Below are 27,168 nucleotides of genomic sequence, written 5' to 3'. Positions count from 1 at the left end.
TTTGTTGATTTGAGAGAGAGGGAGAGTGGGGGGGGGGGGGACTTCAATGTGAGAGAGAAACCGACCGGTTGCCTCCCGTACATACCCCCAACCAGAGATTAAACCTGCGTCCTCTCTGTGTGTGGATGATGCTCCAACCAATTGAGCCACCCAACCGGGGGCTGACTAGATCTTTTAAAAAGCACTTATTACAAAGGAATATAGCAAAATACCAAAAAGAATAGTAAGTAAACGTGACAGTGAGGTGTGACAGCCCAATTGTGTGTGCTTGGGGCTTCCTATCCATCTCTCCGGCAGGTCTCAGCGTGGATCGCCCCTGTGCCAGAGCCATAAAGGTCGACTGCCCGTACCCACTGTCCCAGGTGACAGCCCGGAACAGCGTGGTGTGGGCGCTGACGGAGCAGAGAGCCCTCCTGTACCGGGAGGGTGTGAGCAGCCTCTGTCCTGAAGGGGAGCAGTGGAAGTGTGACATCGTCAGGTACCGGGCCTGTGTGTCTCTCCTCTGGTCCTTGTCAGCAGGGTGCCCCTCAGGCGTCCAGGGGAGCCTTCCCGGGAAGAGCTGGTTCCCTGGGGGTTTCCATGGTAATGGTGTTCTCTGCAGTTGTCGGAACCGGTTTGAGCAGCCTGACCTTGGAGACACATTCTGTCTACCTCTGACGCACTGCATGTTGGCTCAGAGCGCAGCTTTGTCAATGCTGCTGCCTCCTGTGCAACCCCGAGCCGCACACGCCACCCGTTTCTCAGGACTGTCTGTTCAGAACTGCCCAGTGTCGGGGGCCGGGGGGGGTGGTTCTCTTTAGAATCTCGGATGCTGTAGAGCCAAATACTTTTCTTTATTATCCTCCTAGTCAATTGAAATTGACCTCTGAACTGTAATTTATTGGTTACATTATGCCTTGCAAAATTTTAATTACAGAATTACTATCCAATCATCTTGCTAATATGAAATTATTAATAGCCCTTAGAAAATTAGATTAGGATATTGGTTTGCATTTAGCAACCCAGGAAAGTTGAGCAAGTCCCCATTGTAAGCCAGAGCTGCTGCACTGCATGTGCGGAGACCATTGAGCCTGCCCTGCCTCACAGAGCTCCCAGTGGGAGTGTGAACTGACCCCTCCGTTAGTGCCGATGCTCCTGAACCAGGGAGCGGAGCAAGCACTGGGCCCCGGCTCCACCTGCGGAGGCCGAGGGCATCGCGCAGAGTGGAGCCCAGCAGAGCCTGGAGGCTGGTGAGATGGCACCAGAAGCCCAGAGAGAGCGGCGTCTGCCCAGCTGCAGCTGCCCGGCACAGCCTGGCACAGCGAAGGGGGGACAGGGAGCGGGAGGCGCCTGGGGGCCTGGATTCCTGCTGGGCCTCTGCCCACTTTTTTCTTAGGCTGTTTTCTTCCAAGAGCTTTCCTGTCATTCTGGGTCTGTGTATGTCTTTCAGAAGCTACGATGCGTTTGAACAATTGATGTTGCACAGTAACTTAACTCAAAATGCGGCTTCCTTCCTGGGGTCTTGTGGGTGGGGTGTCTTCTCCCAGGCCGACCCCCCAGGGCGCCCTCTGCTGGCAGTCCTAGACCCTCTGGGGCTTCGCCTGGATGCTGACTCCCATGTCCTCCTCCATTTCAGCGAAAGGCAGGCCTTGGAACCTGTTTGTGTGGCGCTCGGGGACCAGCAAACCCTGTGGGCGCTGGACATCCACGGAACCCTGTGGTTCAGAACCGGCATTGTTCCCAAGAAGCCCCAAGGGGAGGACGACCACTGGTGGCAAGTGGGTGTTCCGGTCGGCCCGGGTCTCCCTGGGGTGGGGCTGCTGCCCCCTTGCAGCCCCTCCCTTTGCCCTAAAGAGATTGGGCGGGGGGCGGTGAGTAACAGTGCTCAGTTTACTGAGTCAGACTGCTGGGTCCCAGCAACTGGAGACTCCTAGACTTCCCACCTGAGGAGGGGCCTTGCGGAGCTCTGCTCAGAGCGCAGGCTGGTTCTGTGGGTGTTAGAAATCTACTTTACATGAAATAAACCCTTGGCGTCCATTCGAAGACCTGGGCAATAATGATATTTAATTCTGACAGACGGGCCAAGAAAAGAGACTAGACAATAGGGTTGGGAAACCCAACCCACAATTACAGTCCCTCTCTCTCTGCTTGTTCGGAAGTCCTCTGAGTGGGAGGCACTTCAACAGGGGAACCCTCCGCTGGCTCCCGAAAGGGAGGGTGTCATCAGCCCCCTTTCGTGACTTGGTGCCAGCCAGGTGGCTGGGATGTTCTCAAAGGGGCGTCTACTCCCCTGTGGGGCAGGTGAGGCTGCGCTGCCCTTGCAGCTGTGAGCACGCAGCGTCGCTTCAGCGTGGTGTCCACGGCCTCAGGTCTCACTGTCGCCTCAGGCCTGCCTTGTTGCTCTGGGTCCCTGAGGTGTGAATGCAGGGAAGTCGGTGTGTTTGCTCTTTGATGAGTGTGCGTATGTGTACAGGCATCTCTAATCTACACGCCAGGTGCCACTCAAAGAGTTACACGAGGGCCTTAAAATACCTTCTCTCTACTCGTCACCATGTTACATGGTTGCACACGCACATGCACACACACACGCTCACCTGTACGTGCGTACTAAATTCTGTTTTTAAGTAGCCAAGAGGAAAGCAGGTACGTTTTATCATAATGTTCAGATCATTATCTTTAGAGAAATTTAATCGGCAGAATCACCTTTGAGGTATTTGAAAGCAGTTAGTGTAATTACTAAAGACTCTTGTAGCATGAGAGCAGCACTGTTTGGCTGCTCAACTTTATTTACATATGCATCCTGCTCATCCGCAGGTCCTGGGTGCTGGGACTGCGTCTGTCCCAGACCTGGTGTGGCCTTGGCGAGGTGCAGACACCGGGAAGCGCGGGCTCCCCGAGTGGTCACAGCGCCAGCGTGTGCGGGCCCAGCATTCTGAGGGCTCGGGCTGAGAACGGGGCCTCGGGGGCCGGACGGTGAAGCCTCCGCTTCTGCTTCGGTTAGGGCGGCAGCTCATACCAACCAAGGGCAGTGTTTGCACCCAGTACTGACTTTGACAGGAATCTCCTTTTCGTCCCTGTGTTTGTAAATGGAGGTCCCTTTCACTCAACAGTTCCTTGTGCGAGACTTGGGCCCGTCACCTGCACGAGACCATCCTAGGAATAGGGCAGCGAGTCCCCTGTGGTCAAGCCCAGCAGGGCAGATACGTGCGTGAAAGCCTTTTAGAAAGAGCAGGAGGGGTCTCCTCAGGAGGCGCCTGGAAAAGCACCTTTCAGGTCACGTGGGAGAAGCAAGGGCCTGGCATCTGAGCCAGGTGCTGCCTTCAATCCAAGAGGGGGCTTTAGGCTGTTGGCCTGGCATAAGGACTAACAGGCCTGGTTTAGATAATAAATTATTACGTATATTACCTTCTTAAGTCTTATTATTGTATAGTCTAAGTATTGTACATGAGTGCCCATGAGAAATACCTAGATTTAAAAACAAAACAGTTCTCTCTCACTAACTGGAACAAAAGACGTGGAGGTGTAAGGGCGTGATGTTCAGGCACAGGCTTGTAACAGATCCACGTGATAGAAGTGTATGAAAGGTGACATTTTCCGCCTCTAACTCCAACCCCCGGGGTCACGACAGCAGCTCGGTGGTGTCCGGCCTGACCGTCTCCGTCCTCACTGACACACGTGCACGCGGCGGGAGGGCGGCCCTGACCGTGTCTGCCCGTCCCCGCAGGTGAGCATCACAGACTACGTGGTGTTCGACCAGTGCAGCCTGTTCCAGACCATCCTGCACGCCACACACTCGGTGGCTACGGCGGCCCAGGCGCCCGTGGAAAAGGTGGCCGACAAGCTGCGCACGGCGTTCTGGTCTCAGCAGCTTCAGTGCCAGCCCAGCCTCCTGGGGGTCAACAGCAGCGGCGTCTGGATCTCCTCGGGCAAGAATGACCTCCACGTCGCCAAGGGGAGTCTCATCGGTGGGTGCACTGCTTAGACTTCACGCCGCCTGAGGCAGCTTCCCTCAGGAAGGGGCGGCGCGTCAAGGAAAGCGTCAGGCGCTCAGCCTGCGAAGGCGACAGGCCAGTGTGGGGTGATCGGGACGGAGGCATTCTTGGTGCCTGTCCGTTTCCCTCCTTCATCTGTCGTTGCTGCCGCTTGGATCCCAGGGTCTGGTGGTGTGCGACCAGTCTCCACTGGGGACCTATTATGATAGAAAGCAAATGGAGCTCAGTTTTACATTAATAATTTTTTATTTAAATGAAAAAACCACCCAAAACCTGAAGAGCCTAAGAAGAGAGAATAGTCCATTTCCTGGAGGAACATTATCATGCTGTTGAAAATGCCAGGCTCTAGCCAGATCGGTAATGCGGTGCTGTCCGCACGCACCCGTCCTTCCTGTAAACGCACCCCTGCTTTGTGGGTTTTCACCAGCTCCTCGTCCCTGGGCAAGTCTGGCTCTGCTTGCCGGTGTCCACAGAGGTCCGGGCCGGCTCTCGAGTGCTGGCTCAGCCCTCCATGTAAGGACAGGCTGGAGCCAGCAGTGAGCTGCAGGGCCTGCTGTGGTCTAGCACCCACGCTCTGGGGGGTGGTTAGTTCCTTCTTTCTCTAACACCTGCTTCTGTTTCTTCTTTCCAGGCACTCACTGGAACAACGTTGTTCCCCGCGGGACAGCTTCTGCTACCAAATGGGCCTTTGTGTTGGCCTCCCCTGCTCCCACAAAGGAAGGTTGGTGGAGAGCAGTGCCGTGGCCGTGGTAGTGAAAGCCACAGTCTGCCTGTGGCCTTGCTGGGGTGAGGGCGTGGCTGAGTGAACAGAGACAAGGTGGCTTGTGTCACAGGCCAGTAGCCCTTGTGGGCTGAGCCGAGGGCCCCTGGGCTGGGCCCACTTGACCAGGAGAGCAGGATCCAGGGCAGTGGAGCTGAGTGAGTCGTGACAGCACGTCCTGAGGAGGGGAACATGCAGTAGCCGCCGGGGCTGGCAGCAGTGACTTCAGCCATCTCAGCGGGCCATGGCGCAGCAGCCAGGGGCCTGCGCTCGCTGACTGACGCGCTGCAGCGGTGTTACTGCTACCGGGGCGCTGCCGGCCTGGACTTAACACAGGCCGAGGTACTGCCCTAGGCCAGTGACGGCGAACCTTCTGAGATCGGCGTGTCGGCATTTGAAAAGCCCTAACTTTACTCTGGTGCCGTGTCACATAGAGAAATTTTTTGATGTTTGCAACCATAGTAAAACCAAGACTTATATTTTTGATATTTATTTTATATATTTAAATGCCATTTAACAAAGAAAAATCAACCAAAAAAAGGAGTTCACATGTCACCTCTGACACGCGTGTCATAGGTTCGCCATCACTGCCCTAGGTCTTCAAACCAAAGGAATCTTGAATTCCAAAACATCCTGGCCACAGGTTTTAGATCGTGTTTTAGATAATGCATGTGCCCACGCTTTTCACTTCCTGGGGGTTATTCGCATTTTAAGCTGAATCTTCTTCACCTAAGGATCTGATCATCGTGGAGGGACAGGAAGGGAAGGCTTTCCAGCTTCTGCAGGCCCAGCCCCAGCCCCTGCAGAGCAGGCCAGCCCCTGGGTTCTGTGCTTCTGAGGCCCTCTGACCCCACGCCCTCCAGTGCGCGGAGGGAACACACCAAGTGTTTCATCATAGCACGTCCTGGGTCAGAGCCACTGGGCCAACATCGTAGCCTTCCTAAAACCCCATAAGCCCTGCTTTCCCTCACTTCTTTAAAATATCTGGGCTTGTTTCTTGCTCAGTCGTGGTGTGCCCTCCAACGCTACCTTAAAGCACATGGAGCTTCTGTCACGGTGACGAGGGAGCAAGGGAGCCGTTGGTGTCAGCTGTCCAGAGGCAGCGGCTGCTTTTGTCAGTGACACCCCTGAACTCTTCTGCAGGCAGCTCCTTGTGGCTATGCCAGGGCAGCAAGGACCTCTGCAGCGTGGGCGCCCAGCACGCGCAGTCCCGCCCGTCCACGGTGCAACTGCCTCCTGACACCGAGATGAGAGCCTACGCCGCCTGCCAGGACGCTCTGTGGGCGCTGGACAGCCTGGGCCAGGTGTTCATCAGGACGCTGTCCACCAGCTGCCCCACCGGCCTGCACTGGACCCGACTGGACCTTGCCCAGCTAGGTATGCCGTCCTGTGTGTCGTGCCTGTGGATGTGACGGGCCCCTGGGTCCCACTTGTGTGAACTCTCGTATGACACTTCGTAAGCTGCTGGCTTTCGGAGGTTGATTAGCTGCTCTTGCAGATTAAATGGGCTGCTTACTTTTGTAAGAGCTTCACTTCCCACCTTGTTTGGGGGTTTTCAGGCTCAGGAGGAGCAGACTCAGAGGAAGCTGCCGCAAAGAACTGCTTCAAGTAATCCCATTGGTGCCATTGCTTCTGCCAGTCTGAATATGGCATGCAGCTTCGTGCTTTACAGCCTGAAAAATGGCGTGTCCTGCGCCAGGATCAGTGACCCGTTTACTGTCTCCTCCCAGCATAGAATAGCTGCTCAGCTAGCAAGGCTCGGTGCTCAGCTAGCAAGGCTCGGTGCTCAGCAAGGCTCGGTGCTCAGCTAGCAAGGCTCGGTGCTCAGCTAGCAAGGCTCGGTGCTCAGCTAGCAAGGCTCGGTGCTCAGCAAGGCTCGGTGCTCAGCTAGCAAGGCTCAGTGCTCAGCTAGCAAGGCTCGGTGCTCAGCTAGCAAGGCTCAGTGCTCAGCTAGCAAGGCTCGGTGCTCAGCAAGGCTCGGTGCTCAGCTAGCAAGGCTCGGTGCTCAGCAAGGCTCGGTGCTCAGCTAGCAAGGCTCGGTGCTCAGCAAGGCTCAGTGCTCAGCTAGCAAGGCTCGGTGCTCAGCTAGCAAGGCTCAGTGCTCAGCTAGCAAGGCTTGGTGCTCAGCTAGCAAGGCTCAGTGCTCAGCTAGCAAGGCTCGGTGCTCAGCTAGCAAGGCTCGGTGCTCAGCTAGCAAGGCTCAGTGCTCAGCAAGGCTCAGTGCTCAGCTAGCAAGGCTCGGTGCTCAGCTAGCAAGGCTCGGTGCTCAGTCAGACGGGATTGACACTGCACCTCCCACCGCTCTCCTCTGGTTACAGGGCGGGCCACACAGCAGGTGCCTTTGATAAATCATTCATTTGTGTTCTAAGAAATGAGGTAATAGGATGAGCCCAAACAAGGTTATTCGGGCAGATTCTTTTTTTTTTTTTTTTAATATATTTTACTGATTTTTTACAGAGAGTAAGGGAGAGGGAGAGAGAGTTAGAAACATCAATGAGAGAGAAACATCGATCAGCTGCTTCCTGTACACTCCCCACTGGGAATGTGCCCGCAACCAAGGTACAGGCCCTTGACCAGAATCGAACCTGGGACCCTTGAGTCCGCAGGCCGACGCTCTATCCACTGAGCCAAACCGGTTAGGGCTACAGGCAGATTCTTGATTGAACGGCAGCTTAGGTGTGGCTGGTCTGAGGCAGAGGGTGTGCCAGGGGCTCCAGAGGGTCCAGATGGGCCCTAGAAATACTCTGCCATATGGTCTCCCGGTAAACTGACAGCCAGCATTGCTGTGCAAGCACTTGCTGTTTGAGAATTCAGCCACAAGTCCTCCACACAAACATGGAGCGGGAAGAGCAAGAAGGCTGCACCTCCTGATGCAGGGGCCGCTCACCACCCACCGCAGGTCTCGGCCCAGGTGGCTCCACAGGGTGCCATGCAGAGACCTTCATCTGTTGTCCAGCCAGGCCCCACACATCCAGCGCAGCTGCAGCTGCAGCAGCCGGCGGCCCTCCACTAGGCAAGCTCGCTCTGGCCAGAGCTAGGCATCGCCCAGGGTCATGTTTTTGTGCTTGTTTGTTAATCCTCACCCGACGGGTATTTTTTTCCTTGACTTTTAGAGAGAGAGACACAGATGTGAGAGAGACACATCGATTGGTTGCCTCCCGTAGGAGCCTGACTAGGGCCAGGATTGAACCTGCAACCCGGGTACACGTCCTCACACTGTCTTTTGAACCTAATCCCAGCACCAGGGCCACTGTTCCGCCTTTGAGAGCATTTGCCAGCCGTTGTTAGTTGTCACTGATGGCCGTGGCCCTCCTGCCTGCCCCAGCCCACCCCCACAGCCCCAGCCAGACCTGTGTGGGAGATGCCGAGGTTCCTGGTGGAGGCGCAAAGCCCAGGTGCGGTTTGTGTCCTGCCACGCTGAGAGCTTGGTGCAGAGGGAGTGGGCATGGTGCCTGGCTCCACCCAGCGCACCAGCTCCACCGGGGCCTCCCTGCTCGAGGCTCCAGCCCACAGCCCTGCCTCCCTGCATGTTCAGCCTGTTCCTCCTGGCGTAGCTGGCCGCTGGAGCAGGGCAGGGCTTGGCGGTGCCTTTGGGCTTCACTGGGGTGGTGGCCATGCTTTCTGGGGAGAAACAGCTTCGGGGGATGTGAGTCTCCATTTGAGGGGGAGCTGCATCTGAGTCGGGATGTGCTTGGTCGTCTGAGCACAGGCAGTGGGTGCTTGCTGCCGGTGGTGCAGGCGCAGAGAACGGTGCCGCCCAGCCTCCTGCCTGCAAATTCATCCTTAGCAAAAAAAAAATTTAAAAAAAATTCATCCTTAGCAAACCAGTGCCAGGATCCAGCCAAGCCCAGAGTGGGTCACACAGCAGGTGGCAGGAGGCCAGGCTGAGGAGCGGGACTCACAGCAGAGGCAGTGCTGGCTGTGCCCAGAGCTGGGCCTGGCAAGCTGCTGTCTTCCCATTAAACCCAGTCCCTCACCTTCCTAAGGGGAACAGCGCCCACCGCGGAGAGATGGTGGCAGGAGCATCCTGTGGAATGTGAGCTGCCTCAGAGATGGCTGGCCCCTGCTCTGTCCTGGCCTCTCGGTACTAGTGCCCCGGCCTTAGAGCCTTCAAATGAAAGCCTGTCTTCCCAGTGCCGACCATGAGAGCTGGGCTACCTCGTGCTGGTATTGACCTTGGCTGTGCCAGGTCATTGTAAAGTCTGGAATGTCACTGGTCTTCCCCATATGGCACACAGAAGTTGCAATTTTAAGGAGCAAAGTGTCAAGTCATGAACACAGTTTCTGCCTTCAATTTCTTCTTAAAGGGGTAGCATCCCTCTTCTGCCCCTGTGCAAACTACCAAATCAATTGCTGCTTTAGGTGAAATGAAGAGAATTCTTAAATTAAATGTTTCGCTATTGAGCCCAGTTATAACAACAGCATGGAATTTGCAATTTATTACAACCTTAGTTTTTGGAAGCAAATTGGCTGTTGAGGTCCAGCCCCAGCAGGTCCAGAGGTTCCCAAAGGTGTGGATGGAGGCAGCGTTCAGTTGATCAGCATAGTGAGGTTCTCCCTTTATTCTCCCATTACATCTGTATTTATACCATTTGATTTTAATCCTATCCATTCTATTCCAAAGATTAGGGCGTTTCTTATCTCCGTTCCAAGGTCACTACTCTATTGTTCTGTTAAACTACAAGGAAGTAACTGAAGGAGATTATCCTAAGTAAAGATTATGTAGCTTAAGCGTGATTGTTCGTAGTTAAGGTGATTAACTACCCGCCTGGCACTTAGTTAAGGGGTTTTACTGATTCCCTAGTCCTGTTAATCCCTAACTCCAGGGAAAAATCCCCACCTGGGGAAACAACCTTTCCCAGAGAGGTGACCCCTGGTTAGAACACGTAGCGCTAAGAAGGGGAGCAAACATATTAAGAACAGTATGCCATATACCCCGGGTCCCTTGGAACATATGCTGTGCAGATGTTTCTTCCCTGCAGTGACTGTCAAGCAGCAAGGATGGACCAGCTTCTGGCAAATTCCCCCTTTTTTATTTATTAAATGCTAACGCGTGTAAATCAGCGGCCACCTCTCAGATTGGGTTAAGACTCGGAAGACCTGTTTGTGACTTTGCCAACAGGTCAGTCGGAGGCTTAACCCTATATCGGCTCCCCACAGTTGGCATCCTTGTGGATGTTAAAGAGCCCTGGCACATGTGCGCTGTCAGGCACAGGACAGCACAGTGCGCTCTGTGATGACTGTCACGGGTCTCGGCGCGGGATGGGGAGTGCTTGGTGTCAGTCATGCCTTTGGAAATGTGTGCAGGAAAGTGTGCAGCCCGATACAGTAAAACACCAAGTAGGTGCCACTTGCTGTTAAGGGAAGAAGTCTGATCTGTTGAATAAAGTAATTAAAACTTTTTTTTAATGGGAGAGAAAAACCCGAAAGTGGCAGGAAAATTGCGTGTGTTGGTTGGGCTGTGTAGCGACAGGCCCCAGTATCAGCGACTTCACGGTGAACGCCGCCTGCTCTCCCGCCAGCTTGGCTGTCAGCCTCGGTCTCTTAGGGCCGTCGTGCCCGGGGTGGGAGCACTGGTCCCCCCGGTGCTCTGCGCCCCGGCCCCTCAGGCACTGCAGCTGGAGGGCCCTGCGCCAGCTCCAGTGGTTCCGTTCAGGAGGGACAGTCACTTCTGCTCGTAGCCCGCTGGCCGGATGGGGCCCTGCTTAACTCAGGACTGGGAGCCATGGAGTGTGTGAGAGGGCAGGGTGTCTGCCACCTGCTCGACCTCCCCCTCCCTCTGTGGACGGACCGGAGCCGGGAGAGCGGAGTGAGCCCCCGTGGGCCGTTCTCTGCTTTTCCCTGCTCTTCAGTCCAGGATCAGCTGGTTGAGGCCGTTGAGGTTCCAGCAGCTTCTGTATTTGTTCTAAAGGAATGTGCCCCTGATACTGTGACTGTGCTCTGCATGGTGTGTCCCCTCGCTCTGAGCGGCCTCCAGTGTGCCTCTCTCCCAGGTGCCTCCCCCCAGGTGCCTCCCCCCAGGTGCCTCCCCCCAGGTGCCTCTCCCCCCAGGTGCCTCTCCCTCAGGTGCCTCTCCCCCCAGGTGCCTCTCCCCCCAGGTGCCTCTCTCCCAGGTGCCTCTCCCCCCAGGTGCCTCTCCCCCAGGTGCCTCCCCCCAGGTGACTCCCAAGGCAGCTGCTGCCTGGAGCTGCTCTCAGGGCGGCTGCAGACCCCAGCAACTGCTGAAGCTCCTTTACTTTGATTGGTGCAAATGTTTTAATACGTAACTTAGATCCCTGGGGAGTCTCTTGAACTCCTGGTAAGCCATCCTATAAAATATTGAGAGGAAAAGGCAGTTAATTTCAGCATAAGAGAAATCATCGTCTTTGAGAAATGCACAAAGGCGCTGAGGACTTCGGTGTTGTGGGAGTTCTACTTCTAAGCTTGTCTCATACTAAGGGCACGTGACAGGATTGCTACAGCAAGACCCGTGCCCATTGGTGCAGACACGTGGCAGTCATCCGATGCCAGGGCAACTGCGTGGGGTGCCAAGGCAGCGCTGCCAGCAAGGGCAGCTGCACCACCTCTTCCCCAGTTTTAAAGTCCAGATGACCCGCCCTCTGGCTTCGTCATCGATGACAAACCACTCGGCTTGAAAAATGGGCAAAGACCTGAATGGACACTTCTCAAGAGAAGACACACCCGTGCCCCGGAAGCGCATCGTTGCCTCCGCACCAGGGCTCTCGGCACATGCAGGTTAAACGCGGCAAGATGCCCTCACACCTAGAAGGGGTGACAGAAGAGGTGCCGCAGCGGATGCTGGTGGGGGTGTCATGTCACTGGGGACACTGGCCAGGTGAACATCTGTTCTGGGGCCCAGAAGCTCCACTCCTGGGCGTTACTCCAGAGAAACCACTGCTCCCAGAGGTCTGCCACAATGCGCGGAGCAGCTTTCCTCCCAACAGCAAGGCGCGGAGGTGGCCCAAAGGTGCCTCGCAGGTGAATGGATGGCCTCGCGTGGTGTTTGCTGCAGGGGAATCATCCTCGGCCATGAAAAAGGGGCCCTGAGCGGGAGAAGCCACACCCAGCATGCACCTGGGACTGCTTCCGTGGAGGCCTAGGTGAGGCCGGACTCCCTGTGGTAGAAATCCACGGGGTCGTGGCCTGGCAGTGATGGGAAGGGGCCTGAGGCAACCCTCTGGGGTGGTAAAATGGCCCATAACTTGACAGGACGGGGTGACCAGGTCGGTCCATGTGTCAGAGCTGATGGAGCTGAACCATGAGTTCTGCGCTCTGGATGTGGTTTCCCAGGGGCCAAGGTAGCTGGTGTGGGGTCAGGCCACCCTGGCTTCACCCTCAGTTCACCCTCAGCCTCCTGGCTGAGCCACGTCCCCGCCGTGGGACCCTGGGCACACGCCTCCATGTCTGGTCCCGATGGCCTCAAGTGGACGGGACACTGGGTGCTGGGATGAGGTTCAAAGTGAGGGCCTGACTGCAACCCAGCCCCACAGCAGCTGTTGGTGGTTGCCAGAGAGACTGTCAATCAAATGTGGTTTCTCTTTAAAGGCTCCTCCTACCGCCCTCCCTCTTCAAATCAGCTTAATCCACAAGGAGAAAGGAACAGAACAGTGAAGGTTCCGGGGCTGTGTTCGCTCACCTTACCTCCAGCTGGGTCAGCAGTGAAGGGAGCATCCTCTCTGCTCGTCCCTATTGCTGTTGCTGGTAATATCGCCTCTGAAGGCGCTAGCCATAGGCCCACGTGGAGATACGAGTCCCCGTGCTCAGTGGCTCAGGGCCCCGGGCTGACGGCACCTGGACGGCCTCGCCTGGTACAGAGGGGCTGCTGTGTGGCGCCTGGCAGGTGGTCTTGGTCACGCTCCTCATCTCTTCCTTTACAAAATAAAATTAAAAGTTGATAGAGTCCGTGAAAGAGTAGTCATTTTACAGAAGTAACTCGTGTTTGTGTGTTTCCTTGTCTCCAGGAGCTGCAAAACTGACAAGCTTGGCGTGTGGAAACCAGCACGTGTGGGCCTGTGATTCCAGGGGCGGCGTGTACTTCCGCGTGGGCACCCAGCCTCTGAACCCCAGTCTCATGCTTCCGGCCTGGATAACGATTGAGCCACCCGTCCAGGTAAGCTCGAGGGAACTGCCCCAACATGCCCCTCCGTGAGACAGGCGTTGCTAGGGGCGGCTGTCAGAAAAGCGCTCGCTGCACAGGTGGCCTCCCACAGCGGGGCAGGGACGTGTCGGGGGACAAGGTGGCCACATCTGTTGACCTCCCAAACGCGGGTTTTGCAAAATGAGCATGTTTTTAAAAGCCAGTGCCCAGAAGTGTAGAGAAGAAAGTGAAAGTCCCCTAAAGTCTCGTCCTGGAAGTAATCTGTCAGTATCAGCATTCTGTGAGAGCCTGTCCTGGCTTACACAAGAAATCCCCCTCCACTGGCCCCCACACTCCGCATTTCAGTTTGCAGTGTGATCTCAATGGCTTGCCTTTGCCCGTGGCTGTCCCGCGCTGGGTCAGAAGCAGAAGTCTGACTCCGGCGCCCTGTCTGGTTACCCTAAAGATCTGAGGGGCCTGGTTGCTATGCTTAGTGGATTTCTGTTGAAAAATGTAGTGAGGGGCTGCTGGATGTTCAAAGTATGTTTTTAATTCTTTTGGATGCTTTTGTACATGGAATTTAATTGTATTTTCAGATCATTCATTGCTAGTGTTAAGTTTTTGTATATTGATCTTGTATCTGGAAATCTTGGTAAACTTGCTTATTAGTTCTAATAACTTATTTGTAGGTTCTTTAAGGTTTCCTATATATAAGATCATGTTGTCTACAAATAGAGATAATCTTTCTTTTTTCTTTCCTATCTGGATGTCTTTTATTTTGTTGTCTTGCCTAATTGTCCTGGCTGGAGCCGCCTGTACAGTGTCAAATGGCACTGGCAGGAGTGGACATCCCTGTCTTGTGCCTGGCCTCAGGAGAAGGCATCCTGCCTGTCACGTTAAGCACGCTGCTAGCTGGGAGCGTTCTCATAGATGCCCTTTTGCAAGTTGAGGAAGTTCCCCTCAATCCTATTTTTTTTAAATATATTTTGTTGATTTTTTTATAGAGAGGAAGGGAGAGGGATAGAGAGTTAGAAACATCAATCAGCTGCCTCCTACACACCTCCTACTGGGGATGTGCCCACAACCAAGGTACATGCCCTTGACCGGAATTGAACCTGGGACCCTTCAGTCCGCAGGCCGATGCTCTATCCACTGCGCCAAACTGGCTAGGGCTCTATTCCTATTTTTGTTGAATGTTTTTATCACGAAAGGATGTTGGATTTTTTCAGGTACTTTTTCTACGTCTACTGAGATAATTGTGTGGGTTTCTCCTTTATGAATGTGATGCGCGAATTTGACCGACTTTGTGCGGTGGGCCTTCTTTTATTCTGGGACGACCCTGCTGGCCGTGGCCGCGGCCTTGGTGGACCTTGCTGGATTTGGTTTGCTGGATTTTGTTGAAGATTTTTGTGTCCATATTCCTAAGGGCGGTTAGTCTTTGGTTTTCTTTTCTTGTCATGTGTCTGGTTTTGGGATCAGGGTGCTGCTGGCCTTTTAAATGAAATGAGGAGTGTTTTTTTCTCTTATGTTTTTTGGAAGAGTTTCTGAAGGGTGGGTGTTAAGCATTTGCTAGAATTTATCAGTGTGGGCCTGGGCCTTTCTTGGAGGGATGTTTTAAATTACTGATTCAGTCTCTACTTCTTATAGGTCTGTTCACAACTTCCTGTTTTCTTCTTCATTCAGTATGAACAGTATGTCTTTCTAGGAAGTTGTTCATTTCACCTACGTGTCTAGTTTATTGGCATCCGCTTGTTCGTGTTTTTCCTTATGACCCTTTTTATTTCTGTAAGGTCGGCAGCTATGTCCCTTCTTTCCTTCCTGATTTTAGTCATTTGTTTCTCCTTTTTTTTCTTACTTAATCCAGCTAAAGTTTTGATAATTTTGTTGATCCTTTCAAACCCCTCCTTTGGTTTTGTTGGCCTCTCTCCCTCTTTCTTTCTATCCTCTAGTTCCTCTGTGTCACGTCAGCCTTTTGCTTCCCACTTGCTTGTGCGTTGCTTGCTCGTGATCCTCCGACAGCTCCCAGGCCCGTCGACGACCTGGAATAACCTTGGACTGGAAAGCGTGTGGGGCCCCAGCATGGAATCCTGCCAGGGTCAGGGAGCGCTGCTGGGTGGATGAGCGCGGGTGGTGGTGAGGATGCTGCCGAGTGGGGTGGGCGTGCCGGGCAGTGAGCCGAGGCCACAGGGCCAGGCCAGCCTGCCTCTGCTGCTCCTCGGCTGGCCCGCAGCTCATCCATGGGGCTGTGTGGGAGACCGTGAAACCACACACTCCTCTTCCTTCCTCCTCTTAGATTCTAGAATAACCTCTCGGAAACAGAGCTGAAACTGGGGGGAGAAAGCTGAACTTGGAGTGTGCTGCTGCCTGCAGTGACCAGCAGCCTTGCCCAGTGAAGTGGCCACTGTGGCACAGGCTCCTGGGAGGCCTGCAGGCTGTGCTCTGAGCAAGCCCGACCGCTAACGGTGTGGGAAGCAGTGGCCGTGCCGAGTGCCTGCTGAGCCGAGCCATGTCGCACTCGGTACACAGCGCCGTGGGATGTGCTCACACAGGGTGCTGGGAAATGGGCTCCTGTGGGGAAACCAGGCTTTGCCCTTGCACCAGCCTGTCTGCGCGGCTCTCCCAGCTCTCTGTCCCTCTCCTGCTTCCCCCAGGGCTGAGGGCAGGAGTGGCTCCCACCTGGCAGTGGAAGCGTGGTACTTGGACAGCTCCGTGTGGGCGCCACAGCCCTAATGAGTAGCTGAGCGAGACGGGCCCCAGGCCTGCTCTCCCAGCACCGTCTGCGGGGCCGCTGCTCCTGGGCAGCGGGCTGAGCACTTCGTTGCTGCGTTCTGAAGTGGCCACGGGCACCCTTGCTGGGCACTCCCATGTGCCAGGCTCGCGCTTGAAGCACATCTTCCCCCCCTCCCAGTGTGTGCTTATCCCTGCCCCTGCCCGTTCTGAGTCCATGGAGAGGACTTAGAACGTCAGGACGACTTGGTTGAGTCCCGATGTTCAAATGCAGACAGGTTCACATGTTTCAGCCGCGCCCCACCCCTCTCTACGGCGTCTTATTTATTCTTTGCCTGCGCTTCCTGGTCTGCATGTAGGACGTTTGCATTTGGGGCAAATGGAAGAGGTGATGGATGGATGCTGAAGGGTACGACGTGTGAGCCACAGACACTGGTTACCGCAGTCTCTCCGTTTCTCTTTCCTAGTCTCGGCCCTGAGACCTCCCTCCCGCAGCAGTTTGGGGTGAAGTTTTACAAAGTACTCAAACAAATGACCCAGTTTTCAGACTTGCTAACGTGTAGAAAGATTCGGAGAAAACATTTACAATTGTGTTTAGCATCTCTTTGGAGTTTGCTGCATCAGTTGGAGAGTTTCTGTCCACCTGAAAATTAGCTCTGAAGCGAGCACAGTTGATGGGATTTCCCGCGCTGCTGGTGCTGGGTGGGGATAAAGGAAGCCGGTCCAGCAGGTGGTCCAGCTCCCACACCCCAGCAGGCCCCCCTCTTCTTTCACAGGGATCTGCTTAGCCCCTTATGCTCACCTCCGCCCCCTGGTCCCCTCCGCCCCCTGGTCCCCTCCGCCTCCTGGTCCCCTCTGCCCCCTAGTCGGCTCCTGCCAACTCCCCGTGTGGACTGGCTCTGTCAGTTTCTCTGGGGCCCTTGGTTCTGCCTGGATTGCAGCTTTCCTGGAAGACAGAAACCTGGAAAACCAAGACAAATATGACTGCAAATGGCCAAACTAACACTTAAAACTTATTTTAAATTCAGCTGCTTTGGTTATGCTTAGTATATGAGCAACAAAATAAAACAAGCACGCAAACAGGGCATAGCTACCACCTGAGGACGCACGCTCACAGTGCTGCTAGTGGGGATGGAGGGAACGCGATGGAACTTCAACGTCCAGATCCTTAGAAAAGCTCAGGCCCGACCACAGGGAGACGCTGGGGAAGCTCTGGTGTTAGAGAGTGTGCCCCCCCCCCCCCCGCACCCCTTTCCCCGGGCTGGGCCTTCCATTGATCCGTCAGAATGAAACATCGTCTCGGCACCAGAGCAGAACAAGGTGAAGGGAAGTCTACTCTCTGCTCCCGATCTAAGGCAGTGCCGCCTAACCCTCGATGTCACTCCACCCTCTGTGCTGGGATCTCACCCCAGGGTACCAAGATGTCCTGGTTTTATGGTTTTTTTTAAAATTATTTCTTTTTTAATATTATTTTTATTGATTTCAGAGAGGAGGGGAGAGGGAGTGAGAGCTAGAAACATCAATGATGAGAGAGAATCATTGATTGGCTGCCTCCTGCCCGCCCCACACTGGGGATTGAACCCTTAACCTGGGCATGTGCCCTGACCGGGAATCGAACTGTGACCTCCTGGTTCATAGGTCGATGCTAAGCCCCACCAGCCGGGCAAGATGCCCTGGCTTTTAATGAGAGAGCAGAAATGCTGGCTGCATGGGCAGAGCCTGGGAGGCCACTGCTCCTCAAGGGGATGTATCGAGGCCTTGCTGAGGGACGACACCCACACAGGGAAACCGCTGCAGCCGCGCACGGCAGCCGCGCACGGCCTCGCGCGAGAGCTGTGTTCCCTGGAGAAGTGCTCACAGAAGCACTGGGGTAGAAGCATCAGCTACAGAACACGTTTGATGAGCCTGTGTTTGCATTTAAGAGCGTACACGTTGGAAAAGTGTGAAGGCAGCGACACACAAAAGGAGCTCTGTCTGAGGCCCCTCCTCCTTCCCTCAGTCGTCCCCTCTTTTCTGAATATCTTGCGGGTCACACGTCAGTGATGGAAAAAGCAGTCCATAGCTCTGAGTCACCTGCTAACACAAACCCGTCCTAGAAAAGGGTCAGAATGTTCCCAAAGCCGTTTGTGGTCACTGTAAACATGACCCTTGGCCCAGAGAGAGGGCGCCTGGTGAGCGCGCTGGCCTGCCTGGTGTGAGGAGCCCACCTAGCAGGTCTGACAACAGCTGATGCAAATAATTGAGGATGCACTTTGAAATGGTGCTCTGGCGAGTACGGATCCGGAGGACTGTTGCGAGTGGAGGAGGGCGTTAGTGGTTTGGAGCTGGCCTTTGCCCCGCTTCCTGTGCCGGCGCTGCCGCCAGGGTTCGGGGACATGCACACAGGGTTCGGGGACGGTCAGTGGCATCTGTTCTCACTGTGCCCACAGTGCGCTCAGAGGAAGGTGGTGTGGTTCCCTGTTTTGAAAAACAGAAACCAAAACCAAAACAGGAAAGTCCCACTACGTTCCTCGAAGAATCAGTAGCGAAGTGACTATTTTTGGTTAAGGGATCATGACCTCTCATTGCTGTTTTCTGTATTTACCTATAATGGGCAGGACATTTTTTTATAATCGGAGAGAAAAACATATTTGACAAAGGACCCAAACTTTGTGGGTCAGCAGCCCTGCTCCAGGCCCCTCCCCATCGGTCTTCCCTCCCTGCCCACCACACACACGGGTTTAGACCTGGGGGACACAGGAGCCAGCGCTCCGCTGTGGGCGAGGAGAGCGCAGCTGCTGATAGCAGGCTCCGGTTCCGGCTCCCGTGGGGCGGGCGCTTAGCTCCGTTTCCTCTCCGTCCCTCGGACACTTCGGGTCGTCATCTTGGAGGATCCCTCTGGGACGCTCTGGCCACTCGGGTCCGGCCTGGTCACCCTGTCCAGCTGGGGTCGCCCTCACTCCTAGATCCCGCGTCTTCCTCTTCCTTTGTTTTGGGGGTTTATCCTCCAGTCCGTTCCTGAGGAGGTGCGTGGTAAGTACCTCTTGGAGACATTGCATGTCTGAAAAGTCTCTCCCACGTCACCCTGACCATGCTGGACACGGCCGTCCAGGCTGGGGGTCGTTTCCTGAGAAGCAGGACGTCCTCCTGCACCGCCTCCTGGCGCCCAGCGTGGCCTGAGCCGCTCTGGTAGCTGATCCCTGAGATTTGACCTGCTTCTCCTCTGGACATTTGTAAGCTCTTTGTTCCGTGTTCTGAGGACAAATGGCGCTGTGCCCAGGAGGCCTGTCCTTTGTGCCAGGGGACCATGGCCTTAGTTCTGGGCCACGTCCTGTGCTGGTAGCAGCCTCCTTCCTGCCTCGGCCCTCCTGCTCCTCTCTTTGCTCTTTCCGGGGTCATGCTCTGTCCCTGGCTTCCTAACCTGGCCTCTGCTTACCTTTTCTCTCCTGCTTTCCCTCTCTTTCTGCTTTTATCCTACTTTCTAGAAGGTGTTGCCCACTTTGGGGTTGTCTCGTGAGCACACTCAACCACTGCGCCACACTGGCTGGGCCCAACCTTTTTAACTCTCCCTCATCATGGAGCGTGTTTCGGGAGGGGGGAAGGGCAGGTGTGAGTTGGTTCTGGAGTCGTCTCCCAAGCAGTGCTGGTGTTTGAGCGCGCAGGAGCGTGGGCTGCGTGCTGAGAGCCGGGCACCGTCACCCCCCCGCTCCTGGGCTCCCCGGCACGTTAGCTGCTCAGGACCACGCGCTGCCGCCTCCCACGTGGCAGCCAATGCTGCTGATGCAACAACCCCGTTTTGAGGAAAATGAGGTTGTGTTTGCCACTTCCTTCATTATCCCCCGTTACCTCTGTTCCTAGAGCACCGTTGTTTGGGGGCTCTCTTCTCCAACCCTGGTCCTAAGAAATACCACCCTTCCCAGGGGCGTGTGTCCGTAGCCCCTGTCTCCTGCGCTGGACGGCGTGGTTCCCAGCAAAGACCACCAGGCACAGATGGGCTGCCATCGGGTGACCCAGTGCTCCCCAAAGCTGCCAGCCCAGGAAGGGTCTGCATCAGTCGGGGAGGAGCAGAGCCGGGCCTTCCCCGCACAGAGGCCGCCCCAGGCCTGCGTGTGCAGCGGCGGCCAGCAGGGCCTGGGCGCCGGGGCCATCTGAGCAGCTGCCGCGTGCCCAGCCACGGAGACAGCGGGCCAGTGCGCAGGGAGAGTTTCTGCAGCGTCACGGTCACCGTGCTGCCGGCGTGACGGGCTCAGGTGCTGGGCAGAAGGGTCACAGGCCTCGGCCTCCACGCGGGAGGAGCAGGATGTGGCGGCCGCGCAGGAAAGGCGGCAGGTGCAGTCTCTGAAGTCACCCCCAGGCCCGGCGCGGGGCAGTCACAGGGGCCGCCGGCTCTGCAGCTGCCGGTCAGGAGAGGAAAGAAGCCGAGAGCTTGTCGCTTCCGAGCCCGCAGCGGGGCTCCCTGGGCCGGGCCCTTCTCCCAGGAAAGCGCCCTGAGCCAGGCGGGTGCCACAGTGGCGGCGGAGCAGCTCCGGGAATCGGGGGCTCCTGCAGGACCCAGCGCGCGCAGAGCGGGCTCACCCCCAGGTGGTCCACACGGCCATGAGGCTCGGCCAGCAGGCCAGGCAGCCAGAACCCGCCCCAGCCTGGCAGGGGACACGGTGGGGGAGGGATCAGCCCAGGTCACAGGCTGACCAGAGAAAAAGTGTCCCAGCTCCCTGCCCGCCGCCCCCTCGCCCTGAGGGTCCCCTGCACTGAGACAGGCCTGGCCGGGGGAATCTAGTCCCACCTGGCCTGCAAGTGACAGACCTGAGCAGGAAGGGGCTCTGCAGGAAGACCCAACGGTCAGAAAGTACAGCCGCCGCAGGGCCACGGGGCAGGACGGGACACACCCCACTCAGCCTGGCGGTGCGCGGTGCAGGCCCGAACCCGCGAGGAAACCGGTCCTCCTGCACGGGCGGGAGGTGGGTTCAAGGTCAATGACACGGGGAAGGGAGGACGGGCCTCTGGAGGTACGTGGCGTCCGGTCGCCTTGTTTCCAGGGCTCTTCCCAGGGACCTGCCACTGCTCCACAGGCCTCGCCGACCCACCGCATGTCCCGCAATGAGAAAGGCTGAGAACATGCTTTGTTTTTTTTAATGTGATCATTTCTGTCTGTTTTGTAAGCATGTCTCTCTGACCATCTGCAGGGATGCTTTTCTGTCCCTTATTCTCTCTCTCTTTTTTTTTGTAATCCTCACCCGAGTGAGAATAATTTTCCCTTGGATTTTTAGAGAGAGTGGAAGGGAGAGAGGGAGAGAGGCACATCCATGTGAGAGGCACATCGATTGGTTGCTGTCCACATGTACCCCGAGCAGGGGCGGAAATCATCGGACCTGCAACCCTGGTACATGCCCTTGGTAGGGAATTGAACCTGCGACCCTCTGGTGCACGGGCCGGCACTAACCACTTGGCGCACTGGCCAGGGCTCCGGAACATTCTCATCACCCAGAAGGAAGCCCTGTACCCAGCGTCAGTCCCCACCCCCTCTCTTCCCCTGGAAGCACTAACCCGCTTCCTCTCGGTGGGTTTTCTTCCTGGAAACGGCTCAGACACGCGGCCTGAGGGGGGCTTTGCTCACGTACTGTCCGGGCTTTGAGGCCCATGTTGTGTCAGGGTCGGGCCTGAGCGAGATCCCGCTGCAGGCAGAGCTCTGTCTCTGTGCTTCGCAGGCCTGCGTGTCCGTCCAGCAAGCGTGACCTCCCCGCACAATACGCTCCGCTCCCCAGGCTCAGGCGGTGCTCAACATTGTTTGGCAGTAACGTGTTTCTTGCTCAGTGTGTAACGATAACCTAGAATGAAACCGGTTGTTTGTTGTTAAGTAATGCTGTTGCACTTAACAGACTACAGTGAATGTAACCATCACTGTGAAACCCACTGGGGAGCCGACAATTCACTTGACTCCCTCTGTTGCCGTGTCGATTGGCGGCGGGCCGGGCGCACGCCGAGGCGCCACCTTCTGTGTCCGGGCCTCCGGTGCAGGCATGGGGGCTGTTGTGAAGAATTCCACTGCTGTGGCCGTTCCTGCCTGTGGTCTGAGGTCCGCTCCAGTGCTCTGGGTAAATGTTCCCGCGTGGCACTGCTGGGTGGGGCTGTTCACCCCCTGGGCCTGCAGCCTGCTCTCCATTCCACACCCGCCACTTCACACCCCATCGGAGGGGGGAGGGTCCCTGTTCTCCACAGGCTCCCTAGCTTGTTCTTTTCCGTTTCCTTTCTCCAGACGCCCTGTGGGTGTGAGGAGGGCTGCACTGTGCTCTGACTTGCATTCCCACGGGCTAGTGAATGATGTCGAGCACCTTTGCACGCACTTGTTGGCCTTTGCATATCTTTGGAGAAATGTCTTTTTTAAGATGTATGTTTTAGTTGATTTTTAGAGAGAGAGGAAGGCAGGGAAGAGAGACAGGGAGAGAAACATGGGCCGGCTGCCTCCTGCACTCGCCCTACCAGGGCTTGAACCCTCACCTGGTGCCTGGGATGATGCTCAACCAACCGAGCCACACCGGCCAGGGCTGGAGAAGTGGTTCTTCGAGTCCTTTGTCCTTTAAAAAATGTGGTTGTTTTTCTTGTTGTTGTTGGATTTTAAAAGTTCTGTATTCGGGGTCCTAGACCAGGGGTGGGCAACATTTTTGTGAGTGCGTGCCAAAACCAGCAAAATCTCTGACTCAAAATTCTTCTGCGTGCCAACCCTAATTTTTTGAGAACATGTTACGCCTACCTGATATCTCTTAAGGTGTACGTATGTGAAGAACCTTGAAGAAATAATAAAATTTATTCGAGCGACAAAAACACAGTATATGATGATGAAAAATACATTTATTTTTCAATGTATACATGTACACTGATAGTCCGACAGAAAACTTTATGACTCCTTTTGACATTATCAGTGGGGCTTTTGCTGCTGCATCACTGATGACAGAGATTTTACATCAGGTTTCTATTTCGTGACCTTCAGAGATATGCACGAGCTACCACTTTCATCCATCAGGCTACTCCTATGACGAGACTTAACAAAATTCATCACTGAGAACAAAGACTCACAAGCGTATGTGGATGAAACCAAAACACTGGTCAGATCTAGGAAGGCAGGGAGAGTTAAGGCAGAGGCATAGAAATTGCTCTTCCCCTCTCTTGTCAGTCCATGTCTGTGGTCTTTAAGATCACTTGTTATGTAAAATTATTTATTTATCTAAGATGCACCTACACTGAATTTATCTGAAAAATAAAAATGTCGTATTAAGAAAAAAATTATAAATGGAAGATTATAAGAGAAGGTTTCGCGTGCCAGCAAGAGTTACTGGCGTGCCAAACGTGGCACGCATGCCAGGGGTTGCCCACCCTTGCCCTAGACCCTATTCAGTACGTGATCTGGAAGTGTTCTCGCCCCTTCTGCGGGCGTCTCTTCACTTTCCTTGTGGTGCCCTTTGAGGTGCGGAAGTTGTGAATTTTGATGAAGCCCAGTTTACCTTTGTGTCGCTGCTGCCTTTGGTGTCGTGTAAGGACCGTTGGCAGGTCTAGCTCCCACGCTGACTCTGACCCGTTCGCGTTGTTCTGAAGGGGGCGTGAGGCAAGGACTGTCCCGGCTCCATTTGCTGGGCAGACGCTCTCTCACTCGCAGCCTTGGTGCCTGGGCAGCGCCTCTCGGCTGCGTGGCACGGCTCTCAGGTCTGCTCCGTGGGCGGGCCTGTCTCGGGACCGGCCTCGCTGTGTGACCGCCGCAGCGTCCGAGTCGTCCCGAAAGCAGGAAGTGCGAGTCTTCCAAATTGGTTCTCTTTCAAGACTGTTCTGACCTTCGGGATCCCTTGCAGCCCCACATGAATTCTAGGATGAGCTTTTCCATTTCTGCCTCAATACCGGCTGGGCTGTGTGTGTCTGCGTGTGTGCATGTGTGTGTGTGCGCACGCGTGTCTGTGCGTGTGTGTGGTCTCGCCTTGCCTGTGCTTGACAGAGTGGAGAGCCTAGTGGCCCCTGAATCAGAAGCACCCGGGTGTTTGTCTACAAGGTTGTTTCGGGGCCCCAGCCCCAAAGTCTGATGCATAAGGGTTGGCCCCAGCCCCCAGTGTGCCTCTGTTTGTTTGTTAATCTTCCCCCGAGGATATTTTTTCATTGATTTTAGAGAGAGTGGAAGGGAGGGGGAGAGACAGAAAAACATCATTTGAGAGAGAGACATTGATTGGCTGCCTCCTGCAGCTCCGACCTGGGGCTGGGGATCGAGCCTGCAACCAAGATTCATGCCTTTAACCGGAATCAAACCCTTCAAACTGTGGGCTGAAACTAACCACTGAGCCAGGCCGGCTAGTGCCTGAATGTGCCGTTTTAACAGCCCCACACATGTCCAGGGACTCCAAGGTTTGAGAACCACTAGCCGTTCTTACTCTGGAGGGACTTGGGTTCAAGAGCGTTTCCTAGTTTGAAAATGGCCGGTGTGTGTACAGAGCAGCCTGCACAGACTGCAGCTATTCACCCGATTGGCCCTGCCTGGCCACTGGAGTAAGGGCCCTGGGACTTTCCCAGGTGACATTTGTGAGGCAGTATGTCTCGGGCCGTGTTCAGGCGCTCTCAGGTGGGTGGCAGACAGTGGGTGACATCTGTGAGATCCTTTGCTGCCATATCACCCGCAGTCTTTTCCTTGTTGCCTCCACTTAACCCCATTCTCCCAAGTGCCAGGCGGTGCGCCCTCTGACCTCCCCGATGCAGGTGGTGCGCCCTCTGACCTCCCCAATGCGCCCTCTGACCTCCCCGATGCAGGTGGTGCGCCCTCTGACCTCCCCAATGCGCCCTCTGACCTCCCCGATGCAGGTGGTGCGCCCTCTGACCTCCCCAATGCGCCCTCTGACCTCCTTGATGCAGGCGGTGTGCCCTCTGACCTCCCCGATGCATGTGGTATGCCCTCTGACCTCCCCGATGCATGTGGTGTGCCCTCTGACCTCCCCGATGCAGGCAGTGTGCCCTCTGACCTCCCCAATGCATGTGGTGTGCCCTCTGACCTCCCCGATGCATGTGGTGTGCCCTCTGACCTCCCCGATTTAGGTGGTGTGCCCTCTGACCTCCCCGATGCAGGCAGTGTGCCCTCTGACCTCCCCGATGCATGTGGTGTGCCCTCTGACCTCCCCAATGCATGTGGTGCGCCCTCTGACCTCCCCGATGCAGGCAGTGTGCCCTCTGACCTCCCCGATGCAGGCAGTGTGCCCTCTGACCTCCCCGATGCATGTGGTGTTCCCTCTGACCTCCCGGATGCATGAGGTGTGCCCTCTGACCTCCCTGATGCAGGGGTGCGCCCACCTAACCTCCCTGCGTCCTCAGTTTTGCACGTTGCATCTTGTTTCCTGCATCTGCTCTCAGGCATGTCTCCAGAGCTCCCTGAACCGTCAGCCCCGGCGTCCCGGACCCCAGTGCCCAGCAGGCCTCCACTGCTTATGGAGGAGATGCCCCTTGCACAGTGCTGCCCGGCCCAGCCCCGCCCATTCCAGCCGCCTGAGCGGTGGGCAGTGGGCCCCCGGCTACCTCCTCCAGTGGTTCACAGGGCTTTCAGCCCCTCGTGCCCCCGTGCCCCCTGCTTTGCAGACACTTCCCCCGCCTGGCACACTCTCCCCTGCCCTCCTCTCTGGGTCATTCCTGTTCATCCTGTCATCTTGGTATAGGGTGGGATCTAGGCCGGCTTCCCTGACCTCTGGGTCTGACCCAGTTATGTGGTCTGGGCGCCTCGTTCACCTGGGCAGCTTTTGCCTGGGGCGGCCTCCTGTGTCTCTGTGTGACTATTTGAGTAATGACTGTCTCTCACAGGACTTGACATCCAGGAGACACCCAGCTGGTGTGGCTCAGTGGCACATGCCCGGGTTGCGGGGCTGATCCCCAGTAACAGTTTAAAAGAGGCAGCCAATCAGTGATTATCTGTCATCATGGATGTTTCTATCACTCTCTCCCTCTCCCTCTCTCTCTGAAATCATTAAAAAATTTTTTCACAAAATCCAGGAGACAAGAAAATTGATTGCCAGCTCCTGGCACAGTGCCTGGCATGTGGTAGATGCTCAAGTACACCTGTTGGGTGGGTGGTGGAGGCATGAGTGGATGTGTGGGTGGTGACGTGTGGCTGAGTGGCTGGCAGGCTAGCAAGCAGGAATCAGCGAAAGTTTCTAGAATCTCCTGTTGCTGCGTCACTGACCTCGCCTTGCTCTGTCCAAAAATAACGACCCCCTCCCACTCCTTCCCTCCCACGCGCAGCCTGCCGGGGTCACCTTGGTCAGCGTCCACTGCAGCCCCAACGACCAGATGCTGTGGGCGCTCGACAGCCGGTGCAACGTGCACGTCCGCGTCGGGATCACCGAGGAGATGCCCGTGGGGACCAACTGGGATCACGTGCCAGGTGGGCGTGGGTGGCGTGGCGCTGTCCCCCCAGGCAGGCCCTGGCCATCAGCCTAGCCTGGCAGCCAAGGTTTCACACCCGGCTCCTCGTGCCTGAGGACTGCTGGCGTGAGGGCCCAGCCCGCACCCTGGCTCTCCGTCGCCTGGCTGCTTCTTGCCCCTCAGCCACCCCGAGGTGCCACTGCAGCCTGGCCCCCGGCGCCGTGCACAGGCCAGCGGGGCTCAGTGGCACCGCCGGACACTCTGTCCTTCCGTCTCGGGCTCTCGGTGGCTCTGCCGATGGGCCCCCTCTCCCTCAGCTGTCACGTGGGGACAGGCACATGGCGGGATGGGTGCAGCGGCGGGACGGGCACATGGCGGGATGGGCGCAGTGGCGGGACGGGCACATGGGACGGGCGCAGTGGCGGGACGGGCACATGGCGGGACGGGCACATGGCGGGACGGGCACATGGCGGGACGGGCGCAGTGGCGGGACGGGCACATGGGACGGGCACATGGGACGGGCACATGGCGGGACGGGCGCAGCGGCGGGACGGGCACATGGGACGGGCACGTGGCGGGACGGGTGCAGCGGCGGGACGGGCACGTGGCGGGATGGGCGCAGCGGCGGGACGGGCACATGGGACGGGCACGTGGCGGGACGGGTGCAGCGGCGGGACGGGCACATGGGACGGGCACGTGGCGGGACGGGTGCAGTGGCGGGACGGGCACATGGGACGGGCACATGGGACGGGCACATGGCGGGACGGGTGCAGCGGCGGGACGGGCACATGGTGGGACGGGCGCAGTGGCGGGACGGGCACATGGGACGGGCACGTGGCGGGACGGGTGCAGTGGCGGGAGAGAGCAGGCTCTTGGGAGGGTTGGTGCATCCGCCCACAGCCGGGGTCTGAGGACAGACGGACGCCCTTTTTGCCTGCAGGGCTGCAGGCCTGCCAGCTGGCGCTCAGCACCAGGACCGTGTGGGCCCGCTGCCCCAACGGGGACCTCGCCCGGCGCTACGGCGTCACCGACAAGCACCCCGCGGGGGACTACTGGAAGAAAGTGCCCGGGCACGCCACGTGTCTCACAGGCAGGTCCGGGTGTGGGCTGCGCGGGCCTCTCCGAATCTAGGCTCTGGACCGTGTCAGCGGCTGTCCAGGCGGCTCCCGCGGACTCCCTCTCCCCAAAGCCAGCCCCTGGGTGACCCTGAGGGAGGGGAGCTGCACCCAGCTCTGCCAGGGCCTCCAGGAGGGGACAGGGCAACCTGAGGAAACAGAGGC

General features: G+C 56.6%; 1 protein-coding gene across 1 annotated transcript in view; it reads left to right on the top strand.

Annotated features, from left to right (window-relative positions):
* The window catches only part of TECPR2 (tectonin beta-propeller repeat containing 2), a 67,143-nt gene that overhangs the window by 36,746 nt on the left and 3,229 nt on the right, over positions 1-27,168 (top strand). The window contains exons 12-19 of the mRNA XM_081104944.1: positions 298-478; positions 1,616-1,757; positions 3,704-3,944; positions 4,603-4,692; positions 5,875-6,108; positions 12,693-12,841; positions 25,766-25,907; positions 26,829-26,978. Coding sequence (XP_080961070.1) covers positions 298-478; positions 1,616-1,757; positions 3,704-3,944; positions 4,603-4,692; positions 5,875-6,108; positions 12,693-12,841; positions 25,766-25,907; positions 26,829-26,978 — 1,329 coding nt within the window. The remainder of the gene's footprint in view (positions 1-297; positions 479-1,615; positions 1,758-3,703; positions 3,945-4,602; positions 4,693-5,874; positions 6,109-12,692; positions 12,842-25,765; positions 25,908-26,828; positions 26,979-27,168) is intronic.

Source organism: Myotis nattereri (assembly GCF_964212035.1).
Source record: "Myotis nattereri genome assembly, chromosome: 1".
Taxonomy (NCBI): domain Eukaryota; kingdom Metazoa; phylum Chordata; class Mammalia; order Chiroptera; family Vespertilionidae; genus Myotis; species Myotis nattereri.
The sequence above is the reverse complement of the archived record's forward strand: the minus strand, read 5'-3'. Positions and strand labels throughout refer to the sequence as shown.